At 45.8% G+C, this 17,633-nt stretch overlaps 2 protein-coding genes and 1 long non-coding RNA gene across 5 annotated transcripts in view; 2 read left to right on the top strand and 1 right to left on the bottom strand.

Moving 5' to 3' along the window:
• Positions 1-17,633, top strand: part of LOC309530184 (tigger transposable element-derived protein 1-like) — a 196,790-nt gene that overhangs the window by 159,740 nt on the left and 19,417 nt on the right. The gene's annotated exons all lie outside the window — the stretch shown is intronic.
• Positions 969-6,046, top strand: LOC309531809. The gene is made up of 2 exons (XR_014219463.1): positions 969-2,256; positions 3,109-6,046. It is a non-coding gene; the product is annotated as an uncharacterized lncRNA (long non-coding RNA).
• LOC309531808 (uncharacterized protein) lies at positions 6,199-10,612 on the bottom strand. 3 transcript variants are annotated; one of them, XM_082221521.1, is made up of 10 exons: positions 10,331-10,612; positions 9,623-9,699; positions 9,203-9,234; positions 8,952-9,068; positions 8,744-8,823; positions 8,497-8,590; positions 8,307-8,390; positions 8,115-8,219; positions 7,932-7,983; positions 6,199-7,714 (listed from the first exon to the last, which is right to left on the bottom strand). In XM_082221521.1, exons 1-10 carry the CDS (start codon positions 10,339-10,341, stop codon positions 7,689-7,691), a joined length of 678 nt encoding a protein of 225 aa, XP_082077647.1. In that variant the 5' UTR covers positions 10,342-10,612; the 3' UTR covers positions 6,199-7,688. The 3 variants fall into 3 exon arrangements, with proteins under 3 accessions (XP_082077647.1, XP_082077645.1, XP_082077646.1); XM_082221519.1 differs by having other exon boundaries at positions 8,952-9,699; XM_082221520.1 differs by lacking the exon at positions 7,932-7,983 and having other exon boundaries at positions 8,952-9,699.

Genomic DNA, 17,633 nt, shown 5'->3' with positions numbered 1-17,633 from the left:
TTCATGGCCCCACAAACCCTACCCACAAACGCTATGCTCCCTTCCTTATTTGCGCTCAAGTATCACCCATTACAGATTTAAGATTACTGCCCCTCCCATCCTAAATCCCTTTGTTTTGGAAGCTGTTGGGTTTTTCTTACAAGGAAAGGGGAGCCCCTAGTGGCTTGAATCTTAAGTTGCTAAAGCAAAGGCAAACTGCAATTGCTGTTTCTGACTTCTTCCCTCTCTGAAGGAAAACGAGAAAAGATAACGAGAAAAGGAGTTTGGGGCACCCTCATTCAGTTATCGTGCCATGTGCATCCAACAAGCTGAGACGACTTCAGCCTCAATCCCTCCTGCTCTTTAAGATGCACATTGCCTAGGTTCAGTGGCATAGCATGCAAAATAATAATAATAATAATAATAATAATAATAATAATAATAATAATAATAATAATAATAATTTATTATTTATACCCCGCCCATCTGGCTGGGCCTCCCCAGCCACTCTGGGCGGCTTCCATAAAAACCAAAAATACAGTAAAATATCACACGTTAAAAACTTCCCTGAACAGGGCTGCCTTAAGATGTCTCCTGAATGTCAGGTAGTTGTTTATCGCTTTGACATCTGCTGGAAGGGCGTTCCACAGGGCGGGCGCCACTACCGAGAAGGCCCTCTGCCTGGTTCCCTGTAGCTTTGCTTCTCGCAATGAGGGAACCGCCAGAAGGCCCTCGGCGCTGGACCTCAGCGTCCGGGCAGAATGATGGGGGTGGAGACGCTCCTTCAGGTATACTGGACCGAGGCCGTTTAGGGCTTTAAAGGTCAGCACCAACACTTTGAATTGTGCTCGGAAACGTACTGGGAGCCAATGCAGGTCTTTCAAGACTGGTGTTATATGGTCTCGGCGGCCGCTCCCAGTCACCAGTCTAGCTGCCGCATTCTGGATTAGTTGTAGTTTCCGAGTCACCTTCAAAGGTAGCCCCAAAATGCTTAGGGGTGCAGAATTTCAACACCCAGTACTCCCTCAATACAGCTGTGCACTTCCATTGCTGAGCTCCATTGAAAATGTGAACCAGGATGTGACCTCTCTAGAAAACAGAATGACTTTTCTTTTCTTTTCTCTGCGGCTGCGATCTCTGGGTGACACGGACACTGCGTACCACATCCATTTCACCTCCTCACCACTGCGTGGCCCTGGGCACTGCCAACCTACACTACACCCCTGCCTAGGTTCGAAAATCTTACAGCAGAGATGAGAAACCAAATATTGTTTGACTCCAAAGGTGAGATGTGAGAGGAACTGTGGTCTAACAATATCTGGAGGTCCACAGGTGCTGCATACATGATCTATGCCAGAGAATAACCCAAGCCATTCATGGCTGGAGATCAAGCGCCATAATCAAGACATCCCTATCTAGGTAGAGGAGTTCACACTTGTGGAACCTATTCTCTCGGGCCAGGGTGAGGCAGACAGGTTTCAAACAGAAAGGTCACTTTAAAACATGGACTCACATACATGCATGCCTTGGGGGGGGCACAATTTATTCTCTTTGTCGATGAAAGGTGATTAAAATTAGGTAAGGCCCACTAGGAGTCAAATACAATTGTTTTGACCCATTGTCAACCAGTTAGGTACCACTGGATAGACCCTCCATCATCAGAAACAGGAAAGTAGCCTGCAACATCGGCAAGCCTGTCTAAAGAAGAAGAGAAGCAATATTACATAGTCAGACTAGGAAACACAGGAAATGTTAAGAGATGCATTGATAAAAGTTGGGGGTGCCAAGAGTTGTGGCTCCAGATACTGCTTGTGGGTTTGGATAGATTGGCACCTGTGGCGTTCGTATGGAGCCCCCCGGTCATCTCACGGACTATTGATCCATACACCATTAATCCACTGCCACCAACTAGGTCCTCCCCAGTAAATCTCTTTGTCTCAGTCAGATTAACAAGTTAACAAAGAAGAGTGTAGTTTATTGCAGGCACAAACAAACTTTAACTGCATTCCAAACGTTGTTACTCTTTACCTTCTTAGTCTTATTTTATTCTGTCTTTATCTCTTCTACCTCCCCTTGATAGGCCTGCCGGCCACATACCCAATATACACTTACTAGGAGTGCAAGGGTTAACACCCTAACACAAGAACCAACTGCACTAACTGTCTCTCTAGTTCCAACTGCCAGCCAACTGCTTTTCCAACTGCCTTTCCCAACCAACCCACTAAAACCAACCAACTAGCCACACCCAAACCTTGGGCTAAGCCCTTTTATAAACTGGTGGGTTCTGCCTCCGGCTTTCATATTGATCTACATTTTAACTCTTCCTCTCCCCCCTGTACAGACATTTTCAAACGAACGCGCAAACGCCACGTCACCATTTCCCTCCTGGTGGTATTCATTGCATGGATGTAGCCAGAGGGCAGGGGGGCAGGTGCCCCCTAAATCAAGTAAATAAATAAAAAGACTTAACTTAAAGTAGAAATAAGCATAATATTTGAAACTGAAATGCTCGCTGAGGTCACTTGGATGATGGCATGGTGCATTCTAGCGACGCAACTGGCAACCTGCCTGAGCGATAGGCGTGGCTTCTGCAAACTGATCAATCACGTCCCAGGTAGCTCAGTCCTAGCTCCCCCCCACCCCAAAAAATATCCTGGCTACACCCATGATTCATTGTTTATAGACAGTTGGATTTGGCTCATTCTGCTTTGATGGCTTTGTACACATTATTGGCTTAAAACATAGGTATGTCGTTGTTTCTTTCAATTCAATTCAATTTAATTTAATTGGGGGAGGGTGACGTATCAAAAGTCAGGATTTCATAAGAAAAGGCAGGAGAGATACAGGATAAGTGGCTAATGTTGTGTGTACAGCGCTTCTCTGACTGGCGGTAGGAGTGAATTGGAGGCAGAGTAAACAGAAATTCACGTCTCAGAGGTGGCGATGGGTTGAGTTTAGCTATGCTGCTTCAAATTACTCTAATCAATACCAAGCACCTGTAAGTGCACTTGAAATGATTTTGAAGCAAAATATTTATCATGCACTTACTGGGGGGGGGGGAGGCTTCTGGAGCTCTAATCTTAGATGGCTGATGATATTTACAGAGCTAACAGGTGTCTTCTTTTTCAGCTGAAATGGGAAAAACACACAGAGAGGCCAGCGTTGGGATTAGAAAATAGAACAATTTGCTTCTTTACCATCTTTCACTTTGGCACAGAGCAGAGCACAGATTAACTCCTTACAGTCCAGGATGGTAAAAAGACTGGCGTAATAAATACGATCGTGTTCATTTGGTTGTGAAGACATTTGTGGCTGCAAAACCAGACTGGACTTTTACAAACTAAGTTTAGAGGGAAGGGCTTTCAAGTCTGCAATGTGTCTGTAGGAAGAGGAAACTTGTGGCTCTCTGTGGCAAGACTACATTCCCAGCACCAGAGGAGTGCGGTGATGTTCAGAAAAGGCTGGTTTGATGTGCCACATTACTTTTTCAACAGCAGTTTTCTTTCTGCATCTTAATAGAAAATCCCTGTCCTTGAAAAGAGATGAGTAATTGGTGTTCTAACCCGAGAAATAAAAATGTAAATAATCCCTTATTATGACTCTTACAATAACAGAACATGATACTGGGGCAAGAAATGTGGCAGCTGGATTAAAGATGAAGAGGATTTGTATCTTTCTTCAACCCAGCAGGCTCATCTTCTCATTCACTTGAATTATGGAAGGAGAGGTACAAACTCGAAGCGCTACTTCCCAATGTATAGTTAGGCAAACAGCGACTGAGGGTCCTTCCAGATTATCTGTTTATTGAACATACAACCTGATTTGTTTGCAGGGAGATTAGATACCATTGTGTCAAAGCAAGCATTATCCTACATTTTCATGTCAGAAAAAAGTCTGGTCTATTGGAAAATTTCCATCAACGTGTGTCTCCAAAAAATTTTACACATCACTTGGGAAGACAGGTGAACTAATGCCAGTGTACTGGAAGAAGCAAAGATCACCAGTGTCGAAGCAATGATTCTTCAACATCAATTTCATTGGACTGGTTATGTTGTTCAGATGCCTGATTATCGTCTTCCAAAGCAACTACTCTATTCGGAACTTAAAAATGGAAAGCGTAATGCCGGTGGTCAATAAAAGAGGTTGAAAGACTCTCTCAAGGCAAATCTTTTAAAAAATGTAGTATAAACACCGACAACTGGGAAACACTGGCCTGCGAGCGCTCCAGTTGGAGAACAGCTTTTACCAAAAAGCTTTGAAGACGCTCAGGACAAAGGGAGAAACATGTTAAGAGGAAGTCATGTTTGGCAAACCATCACCGTGATCAACTTCTGCCCGGAAACCTATGTCTCCACTGTGGAAGGACGTGTGGATCCAGAACTGGCCTCCACAGTCACTTACGTACTCACTGTTAAAACTGTGTTTATGGAAGACAACCTTACTCGGCTACAAGTGGTCACCAAAGAAGAAGAAGAAGAGGTTCCATTGTGTCAAAGCAAGCATTGTCCTACATTTTCCACATCAGAAAAAAGTCTGGTCTAGTGGGGAAGCAGGTTTGTTGCGTAAAACCTCACAATCAGCTATGGGGCAAGGTGAAAGTGTCATCATGTGATTGAATCCCACCCCAAAATTGTGACAATCTGGGAGTGCTCTCAGAGTGTCCTTTTACAGTCAGGGATATCTCCGTATCTGTGTGCAGTGCTTTAGAAATGATGAAGAACAGGCTGACAATTATAAGGGGCATGACCTTTTCAGTGGTAGACAATTGGTAATTAGCCTTCTCCTTGCTATCATTTAGGTCGGCTCAAAAATATTTTTTTACAAAAAAATTCAGGATTGCTTTCAGTGAGGCTGTTGAATTGCTTTCCTAACACTGAAAGGGATGAATGCTGTAGAAAGAATTGAAAGGTCTTGCTGTTGTGGTTGCAGTTGCTTTATATTTTATATGGTTCTTCATAGTTTTAGATGTTTTAAGCCGTTGGGGAAAATATTGAATTTTAAACAGCAGCTAATAAACGTATAGAAAATTGAGAGGGGACAGGCACCAGAAAATAGGAACAGTTTGGACTCTGAATAGTTCCACACTGTATATAGCTTTAAAAGGGGGAAGGACATTCACTAACTTTCTGTTTTGACTCAGATAAATGCTGCAAAAAGTTGGGGGGGGAGATTTTTGGAACTGGAAGGACCCCAACCTGTCAGACTCTTGGGTTTTCATGATCAGCGTTCGTTTTGAAGAAGTCAAAAATAAATGGGGAAGCTTTGGTGGTGCAACTGTGCAACCTGGCAAATAACAGAACTAACTGAGGAAATGCTGGTTTATGGAACTGCAGTGAGTTTCACAAGTTTAAACAGGAACCTTTCTGTTAAGCCACCCCCTACTTATTGTCTGGTCGGATTAGGAAAAGAAAAAGGCTTTTGGTGGAGAAATGTATATAACCTCCCATAATCTTGCAGTCCAAGTCATCCTGGAGCAGGTTAAGCTAAAAGTGGAGACGAGGAGAAATATATTGGCTCTTGCACAGCCCCCATTCATTTTAACTTGAGCTGAAGCATTTCCTGGTGGCTGTGCCTGTGTATTCAATAGCTTTTCAAAGTGACATCTTTAGATTTTCTGCCTCAGGTGCCTTGAAGCCAAAGGGTTGCCCCACTGCTATCTAAACATATTCTGTCCAGTCCTATCATGGTGGGATAACTTTCTTATCTGCTATTCTTTCAGTCAACCTTTTGAACCTTCATGAGATCTTCAGTTTTCTTATCTCCAGGTTAAACACACCTGCTTCCTTCAATGTAACTTCGTAAGACTGACGATTTATCAGCTTCTGAGATCTCTGCAGCTCTCACTATCTGGGCAGATGCTTCTATGAAACAAATCTGATCATCTGTTCCAGACATAGCAATGGCAAGAGGAGCAGTCCATCTTCTCTAAAAATCAATGAATTGGGCTGTATTGTGTTATACAACAAGGAGGAGCTTGAATTTTTGAGTGCTGGCATGCCTAAGACATTCCTTGCCAGACAAAACTCTTTGCAGGCATAAGCAGCCTTAAAACCACTCTTCCATTTTTATTTTTTTTATTTTAAAAAAGGAGTGAGTGGATTTAGTTATGACACATCCAATGACATATTGACCTATTTCCCCTCAGTCCATCTTAACTTTTACTTTACCAGCTGGTGATACTTCCTTTAAAAAAAAAAGAAACCACCCCACCCTTTAATTAGTGGTACAACACATTTCTTGTTAAAAATACTTTTAGAAAAATTAAATATATCTATTAACTTTTTTATTTAATTCTCAGTTTCTTTCCTTGCCAGACAAACCTACAAATATATTTTTGCCATTCTTTGAAGCATCTTGTTCTGCCTACTGTTGGAGCAGTTTGAAATAAAAATAGCGTTTTAGGCAAAATATTCATTTTTATAACCAAAATTCTTCCAATTAGAGGGAGTTTCATGCTTCCCCATAACTCAAGATTTTTTCTTATATCTTTACATGCCTTTGCATAATTATCTTGAAATACATTGGAGTTTTTCGCTGTTAACCATATTTCCAGATACTTCACCTTTTTCTCAGTTGTCAGCCCAATGGCCATCTGCCAATCTTCTTTTGCCTGTGCATCCATATTTTTCACTAAAACCTTAGTTTTAGTTGTTTTAAGACCTGCAATGTCTCCATATTTCCTTCTTTCCTCCGGTAACTTAGGTACACTTGTCAATGGTTCTTCTACAGAAAACACCACATCACCTGCAAAGGCTTTTATCTTATAATTCCGTTGGCCCACCCATATCCCCTTTATGTCAGAATTATTTCTTATCCTCCGCACCAACACCTCTAGGGCTGATATAGATTGAAGCAGTAATAGGGGGCATCCTTGCCTTGTCCCCTTCTATATCTTACATTTTTCCTGTAATGGCATTATTTACAATCAGGCTTGCAGTTTGATCTGTATAAATTGCCTTAATTCCGTTGATGAAAATGACTCCTAATTCCATTTCCCCCCTAATAACTTAATCATAAATGACCAAAAACAAAAAGAAATCCAATAGGGACTAATCTAAGGTTTTGCACTTTCGCAGGAAGAACCAGCTGCACCAATATAAGACGAGGGATACCTGGTTTGCTAGGGAAACGGATCTAGAGGTCTTAACATGAGTCAACCCGAGAGTGATGCAGCAGCAAACAATGCTCATGCTATTTTAGGCGGCAACAACAGAAAAGTGTCCAGATCAATGGAAGACAATAACACAATGACATTCAGTAACAATTTATTGCACGTTTATTCAAAATCCATTACAAACTATTTAGTTTATGTAATGCAAGAAAATGGATCAGCTTCATCCAGTGACGCCAGAGAGAGCCATTGTCACTTGGAAGATGCAGCGAGCTTTTTTTCTCCTGCTCTGGAAGGTAGGACTCGAACCAATGACTTCAGGATACAACAAAGGAGATTCCGACTGAACATTGTTCAACAGAAGAATGGACTCCCCTGGAAGATGATGGACTCTCCTTCCTTGAAGGCTTTAAAGCAGAGATTAGATGACCGTCCGTCATGGATTCTTTCTTTCTTTCTTGTTCTGCCCAATCTCAGCCCATATTTCATGGCTGGTTAAATCATCTGCCCCCCTCCTGATTCTCAGCGCCTCTTCTTCTGCCAGTCTTTGGCCAGTTGAGATGTCCAAATAGAGCAGCAATTCCTTCAGGGAGGAAAATCATAACTCTTTGATGATGATGTCATCTGGATGGAAAAGAATGAAAAAGAGAGGAAAAACATGTTCAGCTCTCTGCGCTTTTTGTAGCTGGAGTCAGTCTGGGTGCTGCCCTCCCAGGCCAGGTGGGAAAGGCTTGCCAGGCAGGGAGCAGGTCCTGCAGGACTCCCAGCAAGAAGACCTGGGAGGTGTGTCTTGGGCAAACAAGGGACAGGGAGTTCACTGTCCCCAAGGTGTGGGGCTTACCTTCTTTCAGATTATTCCTGAAGCACGCCAGCTCCGGCCGAATCACTGTGTTCTGCAGAGGAAAGACAAATGTGAGTCAGTTGACACTATGAACCCCACCCTGGATGGGTGTAAGAGAAGCAGCCTCACCCAGGAAGGATGGAAGCAACCAAAGAACTGAATACAGGAAGGCAAAATACTTACTCTGAGGTTCGGGAATCTTCGTGAAAGGGCCAGCAGCAGGGATATACTGCTGGCCGCTAATTTCCTTTGGTCTTCACTCCCCAAAAGGGCGTAATATCGGAGGTCCTGCGGGATGAAAGAAATGGGACAGTTAGTTGGGTAAGGGACAGGGGGAAACCCTAAAACCACTCCTGGTGCTATCAGGATACTTACGGTAAGCAGCTGGAGAAGGGTGCTAGTATTGGGGGCTTCTACGAGGAGACCCCCCAGCAGGCTCTGGAATGGCCTCTTCAGTTCCTGTGGGAAAAGAGAGAAGAGAGGTTGAGTGCTGCTGGGTTAAATTTTGTAAGAGTGTGGGAAGAAGAAAGAGCTGTGCAAAGAGAACTTAAAGCAGAGGACATACCTCTTTGTCCTCCTCTGTGCTCCCCAGAACTGCCTCTGTTGTTCTCTGGAGGATCGCACTCACCATAGAGGGACTGAAGTGGGGTCTCATAAAACTGGAGAGAGAAAGGGAAGGAGTTAGACGCTGCCTCCTCCAAGTCTCTTTTGCCCCCCTTTCCCTGCTGCCTGCTCTTGCCCACCCAAAGTTCCTCCTGAAGTTCTGCCCCCCCACCCCCTGCAGCCCCGCCCAGCCCAAAGACCCCACTCACCTCAACTGCAGGAGGGCCTCGAAGGCCAGGGCCAGGCTCAGGGGGCGATCCCTGAAGTACTCCAAGTGGCCGAGGATGTCCTGGAAGAGAGCAGAGGAGGAAGGCCAGCTCCTTCCGGGAGTCTCCAGAGGACGGCTCCAACCCCAAACGCCAGCCCCTCTCTGCCCCTCCCTCCCCATAGGGGTCCCTCACACCACCCACCACTCACCAGAATGGCTTTGGCAGTCTCCTCCTTGGAGTACTTCAGGGTTCGGAGCCCCCTGAGCCGAGCTGCCTGGCAGTCCTGGATGATGCCCAGGAGATAAAGCTGATCTTTGTCTAGCAGCTGAAAGGCAAAAGTCAGGTTGTCAGTTCCCTGTGGGAGGAGGGCTCCTCCACATCTGAGAGTGCAGAGTGGAGTGCAAGAGGGGGGCAGGTCTGAGGGATCCCCTCCCTGCTCTCGTTTTATCCAATACTCACCGCAACGGAAGGGATGTGGATCCCCAGCACATCTGCAAAGTGAAGGACATGGGGACAGGCGAGTTCCTCCCTGAGCCCCTTGCAAGGCTTTTCCAAGAGTTTTCTCCTGGATTCCAAGTCCTACTACAGGAGAGGGACACCCCAGGCCTTGGGGGCCAATCCTGACCTCCTGCCCCCAGAACATGGCTCCCCAGGGAAGATGCCCCTCCCACTGACAACTGTCCCCCTGCCTTGCCCCACAGCCCAGCCCCCTGCTTCCTCCAACAGACCCCACCGCTGGGGGGGGGCATTGGGTTTCCAGATGCTGTCGCAGATAGGCGGGTTGGATCCAGCCATCTGGCTCTGTGCATCTTTTTACTAGATGCCCCCCTAGCCCATTCCTGCCCTCCTCCGTCCCCAAAAGGAGGGCCACTTGCTCACCTGACACCGCGGGCTGCTCCAGGACTTCCAAGGGGGCCACCTTGTTGCAGCTGATCAGCCGCCTTAAGCTCCTGAACCTAGAAGAGACGAGCAGAGAGAGCGACTCAGAATTTGGCAGCCCCAATTCGTGTGTGTGTGTGAGGTGGGGTGTCTGGCCCAATTCCTGCCATCTCTCTGCAGTTCTGTGACCTGCAAGGTCATCGCCAGAGCTGGAAAGAGGCAGCCCGGAGCACGAATGGCTGGCGGAGGGAGAAAGGAGGCCCCAAATGCTATGGGTTCAAGAGCTCCAGCCCAAAGGAAAGACAAGCATTGCCAGCTGTTAAAGAGCTGCTCTGCCTCGTCTTCTTAGGACAGCCCTGCCCTTCCTGGAGAGGGAGGAGACCCCTAGAGGGTCCTCCAAGCATCAAGGTGTCCCAGAAGAGGAGCAGAACATGAGGAAGGGGGTGGAGTCTTCCTTGGAGCCAGAGAGACCCCCAGGAAGGGGGAGAAGGCCAATGTTGTAGGGCAGCTGGAGAGATGCAAAATGAAGCCAGGTAGAGGTGTAGTGGTTGGAGGGCTGGACTGGGAGGATCTGGGAGAGCAGGGTTCAAATCTCCACTCAGCCATGAAGCTCCCTGGTGGACCAGAGAGCTAAAGCTGTGGAGGGGACCCCAGGACTCACACCCCGCCCCCCAGGAGACCAAGAGAAAGCAAAGGAATGGTACTTACAGTCTGCACATCTTCTTTACGAAAATCCCCCCCTCCTTTCTAAGCTAACTACCTATCTAAAATTCCCACCCAAGCCTGATCCCAAACTCTGATCCCACCCCCACCCCCACCCCCAAACCCAGCCCTAACCCCAAGCCTAACCCCCACCCTAACCCTACACTTACCCCTAACTATTCCTCTATAAACAAAAGAAATATATTCAAAAATGCGCACAAATACGCACAAATATGCACACAAATGTGCACAAATATGCACAAATGCGCACAAATATGCACAAATGCGCACAAAAAATAAAAAATAAAATAAAATAAAATAAAATGAATCAAATAAAAGTAATAAATAAAAGAAAAAGAAAAATAGCAAGCAAACCTCTCCTCTTCTACAACCACCACCACCACCACTACCTCTCTCTCCTGACCTCTCCTCACTAACCCACAATGGCCGCCTGCAAGTCAGAGGCTTTTAAGGGAAGAGCAAGAGATGTCACAAAGGAGGGCAGGTCACCATGGCAACCCCTCCACCTGGACCAGGCCCCTCCTGAGAGGCGATGCTTCTCTGTCAAAACTAGGAGGCACCTTCTGTTCCACCTGCTGCTGGGCTGCATCTTCTATCGGAAGATTCATATCTGCATTTCACATCCTTCTTGCTGCAGCCCCTTTTCCAAAGGGAGACCACCCCCACATCCTTCAAGGCAGGCTAGGGGTCTCCATAGCGCAGGATTGGACCATCTGCTTTGCATACAGGTCTTCTGTCCTGGGCAGCATCTCTGGGGGGGGGCTGGGGGCTGGGAATGTCCCCTCCATCTGAAACCCTGGAGAGCTACTGCCAGTCAGTGCAGGCTAGTTGAAGAAGGATATTGAGCAGCTGGGAGGTGAGCAGAGGAGGGCAACCAGGATGATGAAGGGTCTGGAAACCAAGCCTGATGAGGAACGGTTGAGGCAGCTGGGTATGTTTAGCCTGGAGAAGAGGAGAATGAGAGGAGAGGGGAGAGCCAAATTCCAATATCTGAGGGCTGCAAGAGGGAGCAAGCTAGTTTTCTGCTGCTCCAGAGGGGAAGGGAGGAGAGGAGATTCGGACCAAACATTAGGAAGAACTTTCTGATGGTAAGACTCTCTGGGACGGTGGTGGACTCTCCTTGCTTGGAGGCTTTTAAGTGAGGGATTCAGCTGCAGTTTGGGGAGCGCATAGCACCGGCGTACTTTACAGGGTTGTTGTAACCGGGGCGTAGCTGGGGTGTCCTGTTGGAGGGCAGGCGGGTGTGCGGGCAGCATGTGGGGAAGCGGGGAGCAGGGTTTGCTGGCCAGGCTCCTGAGGCTCCTGCCAGCTGCGCTCGTGGTCTCTGCATGCAAAATGAAGGCGCACAAATCTCAAGGGCGCCTCAGTATTTGTGTGTGTGTGTGGCTGTTCAGCGTTAGTCCCCAACATATATAGAAAGCTGAGGCCGAGGTGCCCAATTCTAGAGTAAATTTATGCTAAGTAATTTTTACCAAAGGCAATGCATGAAAAAAGAAACACATGTGGGTCTCCCAGTGTTTGGGGGATTGCTCTCAACTAGGGCCAGGGCCTTTTCAGTACTGGCCCCGACTTGGTGGAATGCTCTGTCACAAGAGACTAGGGCCCTGCGGGACTTGACATCTTTCTGCAGGGCCTGCAAGACAGAGCTGTTCCGCCTGGCCTTTGGTTTTGACTCAGTCTGACCCTTATGTTTCCCTCCCCTTATGGTCTTGATCTATGGGCTACTATTAAAATGAGGCTGCATTTTAAATTATATTTTAACCTGTATTTTAAATTGGGTTTTTTTATTACTATTGTAATTTTACTGGTGTTAACCGCCCTGAGCCCGGCTCTGGCCAGGGAGGGCGGGGTATAAATAAAAATTCATCATTATTATTGTTGTTGTCATTTGTTTGTTTGTTTGTTTGTTTGTTTTTTAAGGAAAAAAACCGTGCTGGTAATCACCATGAAGTTGTTACAATAAGTGCCACACTTTTAACATGGGGAAGGTAGGGAAGGTGTGGGTATTGAATACCCCGGGGGGGGGGAGCACTACACATGGTGGCCATTTCTGACTTTTCAAAGCTTGAAAATCTTTGCCTTTAGTGAGGAAAAGATCTGGGACAACACTGGGATGGGGAGGGCATAATGTGGACGTCCCTCTATTAATGAGTCAGGCAGGTGCAAAGCCACACATTGCTCAGGTGTAGACAAGCCCCAGGATGCCAGACTAGGTGGCCTGATCCAGCAGGGATCGTCTTATGTTATCATGTTACTGTTAGGATCGTCTTACTCTCGTGTAGGACCCTGGTAGAGACACATGCCCGACTGGCATGTTCTCTCCTTCCTGGTCGGTCCTGTCTCCGTCGCTTCCCACTCTGTGGAATGAAAACATACACTGTCATGTGATAGACAACAATCCCATGACTGCAAACATGGAACAGGAATCCTAACAGTTACAGTCTCATCCATATGGTAAGGTGATATGTGCTGCTGCTGCAGTTTTGAAGAGTTAAAAGGTACGTTTCCACATTTTGCCATGTCCTGGTGTATTATCGGTTGCTTCCAGACAGGTGTTTATTGTGGGATTGGCACTGCTCTCGCATGCACCCCCATGACATCAGCATCAAAACACTAGGCTGTGTTTCATTCCTTTTATATTCAGAGTCACCGTTTTCACAGGAAATCAGGTAAGTTACAAACAAAACAACCTGCTGCCACTGTCCCATTTGCAATTTCTGAATGGCCAGTTTGCAGTATTAAGCCCTCACCTGGAAGCACCCCTAGACATTTCAGTTGCCGCACAAGTGGGGTGGGGATAGGGCAGGATGCAACAATATTGTGCATTTCAAATGTTTGTACATAGCGCTAGCAAAGGTGCAAGAACCTGCTGGTTTCATATAGGGTTTCCTATAGGCATCTAGCTGGTCACTGTGAGAACAGGATTCTGTTCCAGATGGGATTTAACAGGGCTCTTCTCAGGGGCATAGACCATTCTCTGGATGGGGAACATTGTAGATTTCTGTTAAAACACAGCAAATGGAAGGAAAAAGGCAGGTGAGACAAAGTCTAGCATCAAAAGGGATGGCTTTCTCTCTCTCTCTCTCTCTCTCTCTCTCTCTCTCTTTCTTTCTGTCTGTCTGTCTTTCTTTCTTAATAGCTGAGCCTTGGGCCACAACACAAAGCGCTTTTGAAAGCTCCCCCCACCCCAGAAGCAATTTGTCAGGGGAAGTTCAAGGAAAAGAAGCCCTTCCTCTGGCCACATGTAACCTAGGCAGACAGACAAACAGATATGTACAATATGTATAGTGTATAATGTTGCAGTATATAATATATCTACATTTTATAGCGTTGTGACCTCAAACGGGAGGGAGCTAAGTTTGCTGTCTAGCATTAGAGTGCACTCTGGTGGTAATAGACGGCAGTGCCAGAAATTCGAAAAAACAGATTCGCCACCTTGATGTGGTAGCAGCAGCAAATTGGACGTCCCTAATGTGAATCTTTGACATAGGAGGTGTGCAGTCAGGATGTCTCACTGGCTTAAATAGAAGCTGGGCTGGAGATGGAAGAAAGGGAACCAGATGAGAATCTTGGTGCTATGGGAAGGGAAAGTAATCCCATTTCCCCGATTAAAATTCCTCCCCACACCTCACATGGGGAAACCTAGTGTTATGGCAGGGGTGGGCAACTCCAGATGTTGTTGGAATACAGCTGCCATCTACGACTCCCAGACATTAGGAGCAATGGTGCAGGATAGGATTTAATATATATATATATATATTCTTGATCATAATACCAGGCATAATCTAGCCAAAGCTAACTATCTCTAGCAGGAGGGTTGAGTGAGTATTTTAATTACGAGCAAATAAAAATATCTTTCTTGAGTACATCATAATGATGTACAGCAGGGATGGATTACCTGTGGCTGTCTAGGTCAGCCTTCCCCAAGCATGTTTTGGTACTACAATTCACACCAGCCCGTCTGAATGGCCCAAATTTAGGGTTAGTGGGAGTTATGCTCCAGCAAAAGCTTGAGGGCCACAGATTTCCCACCCCTGGTGTGTAAAGAAGGCAGTCAGCTCCTTTGGAACATCATCTCACCTGTTTTCGCCACCCTCTTCTCCACGGTTGCCTTTGTGTTCTGAGTTCAAGCTAGCGTTTTAAATTTAAATTGACTATCGCAGCAGCAACAAAAACGATGGGAAATGTTCTACAGCTAGGTCACACATTTGAGCTATGCTTTGCTGAACAATACAAAATTGGCCAGCACTTTTCAGATGTACCTTTTCAAAATTGCTGCTTTCAGGATTCCTTTATGGAAACATACAAACGGCATCATATAATACTCTCCGAAAGCAAAGCAAGGGGAACAGGCTGACCTGCTAAGCCGATTCCATACCGTGTGCACAATGGCAAGTGTGCGTTTCAGGAAATCCTGCCATTTGTAAGAAGTATTTGAGGGCTAATACCATGAGGAATGGGATACTTAGGCATGCACTTTTCACTCGCCAACCAAAATGAATGGGATTTAGGAACGAATTGCTTTGGCAGAACCATAACCCTGGCTGCAAAACAATTGAGAGCCTCAGGAACTTTAAAGCAGGCTTGTCAAAGTATTAAAGAATTTGCAGCTGTGTAATCATCTGTGCTTTGGCCAATTAATGTCTTGACTGAATCAAAATAATTTGCGTATTTTTTATTAACTGACGCCAATTCCATTTTGGCAGTTTGCTGCCTTTTTATCAGTATTGCTTAAATGGCAGTAATTGGGTTGTAATCTGCCAGTGGGTTTTCTGTCTTGTATGGATTCTTATCCATAAATATAAGTATTACCAAAACACTTAGCATAGCTGCCAGTTTGAGATATGTGTTGAATTATGAAGCTTTTGAATTATGGTGCTGGAGGAGACTCTTGAGAGTCCCATGGACTGCAAGAAGATCAAATGCATCCATTCTGAAGGAAATCAGCCCTGAGTGCTCACTGGAAGGACAGATCCTGAAGCTGAGGCTCCAGTACTTTGGCCACCTCATGAGAAGAGAAGACTCCCTGGAAAAGACCCTGATGTTGGGAAAGATGGAGGGCACAAGGAGAAGGGGACGGCAGAGGACGAGATGGCTGGACAGTGTTCTCGAAGCTACCAGCATGAGTTTGACCAAACTGCAGGAGGCAGTGGAAGACAGGAGTGCCTGGCGTGCTCTGGTCCATGGGGTCACGAAGAGTCGGACATGACTAAACAACTAAACAACAACAACAAATTGTGTGGAAAGAATCAGAGTCAGCCAGGGACAAATTATCAGGAAAACCACATGAGAGAGGAAGAGAAAGCAGCCCTTTCCCTTCTAGTTGAGATTACAGTCTCCACATCTGCATTTGCTAAAACACTATGGGTGAAACTAAATAGACTTGGAACTGTCGAAATGGCACCTGCCGCGCGAATAAGACTTTTGGATCAACGTGTAAGCCCACACAGAAACATAATATTGCTTGCTTCATCTCGCTTGTGGAAACAACTCAGAGGTTATTAAGAAGAAAAAGGATAACAATAAGAAGAGTGGAAGATGGGACTTGTGAAATATTAAAGCATCAGAAATATGAGATGATTGGACCCTTTCTGAACTCGAAGCATGGGTACCCCCAACAAAAATTTAAAATTCGGCAAAATATTTGGATTTTTACAATATGTATTGGTATAATTCGGAGTAATTAATGTGATATGATTGGATTGTTAAATGGAAAAATTAATAAAAATTATTTTTTAAAGAAAAGAAACTAAATAGACTTAATGAGTGTCATTACTCCTGTGAGAATGCATGGGATTGAGCAGCAACTCTATTCCTCCCCCAGTTCTTTTTTTTAGGGGGTACTCAAGGGTACCCAGTACCAGCACCTCTTTTTGCTGTTGTTACAGTATGTGCCACACTTTTTAACAACTTCATGGTGAATAAAGGTAAAGGGACCCCTGACCATTAGGTCCAGTCGCGGACGACTCTGGGGTTGCAGCGCTCATCTCGCTTTATTGGCCGAGGGAGCCAGCGTACAGCTTCCGGGTCATGTGGCCAGCATGACTAAGCCGCACGGAAATGCCGTTTACCTTCCCGTTGGAGTGGTACCTATTTATCTTCTTGCACTTTGACGTGCTTTCGAACTGCTAGGTTGGCAGGAGCTGGGACAGAGCAATGGGAGCTCACCCCGTCACAGGGATTCAAACCGCCAACCTTCTGATTGGCAAGCACTAGGCTCTGTGGTTTAGACCACAGCGCCACCCACATCCCGATTTTATGGTGAATACCGGCACCTCATTTTCTGGGGCGGGAAGGAAGCACTCCCTATACCTGAGAGGAAGCCTTACTGAATTCACTAGAACTCACAGTACACTTCTGAGCAAACAGGCATGCATAGGTGGTCTGCATAAATTTAAGATGATTGACCTGCAGATTTAACAGATGCAAGCAAGCAGCTCTGCTTTGAATGGGATGGAGCCAGCATGATGCAAGTTAGCTAGTTGCGCAGGCCTTCTTTGGCATCCTTAACGCTCCCCTGTTATTGAGCGCATGCAGCTTTCCCCTCAAATTTCTGTTTAAACTTTTTATTAAATCAAATTTAATAGTCTGCACACACAAACATAATAAACATAGCATTAAGATTTTAGCACCATTTTACATAGTCTTAGGGCTTTAATGGTCAATATAGGCTCTCCACATATACGTTTGTGAAATTAGTGGGGGGAATTTGCTGTCTACTTCCCTTACATATGAAAAGAAGGGATACCACTCTTTATAACACCTTTCGCGACCCTTCTAAGCCCAGTTAGTTGCTCTGAAATAGCCACGTTCCAGATATTCTTGAACCAAACCTCAAGGGCCAGCTCAGCCTGGAATTCCCAAAAATACGCTGTCACCCAACGTGCAGCTGTCAGTAGAAAGTTAGATCTTTGTGTCGTGCGAAGCCTCAGTTTCTCTTTCTCTTTGCTTTGCAGAATCTGGGGGGGGACCCCATCTGAGAGAGCAGTCACGAGACAATTGCTTTAGGGACCAACATTTGGCTTGAGCCCAACTGCGGGCATCCCTGCTCTTGTCAATGCACCTAACTACTTAAAAGACTCTGGCATTCCTATTTAAATGCCTATTTAAATTTAAATTAAATTGACGGGGCTTACCAATCACTTCTTCTGGCTTGTGGTCCAGCATCTATTTTACCATAGCACTGGCAGGACAATCCCAACCCTGGTTGGGCAGCAGGGGGGCAACTGCTGCATCCACTTGTGCCAGGCAAGGTGGAGTGGAAAGGAGAAGGCAGACAAATGGCTGT

The sequence above is a fragment of the Podarcis vaucheri genome (genome assembly GCF_965113315.1).
Source record: "Podarcis vaucheri genome assembly, chromosome: 4".
Classification (NCBI taxonomy): Eukaryota; Metazoa; Chordata; class Lepidosauria; order Squamata; family Lacertidae; genus Podarcis; species Podarcis vaucheri.
Note: the sequence above shows the minus strand (reverse complement) of the source record. Positions and strands in the feature narration are given on the sequence as shown.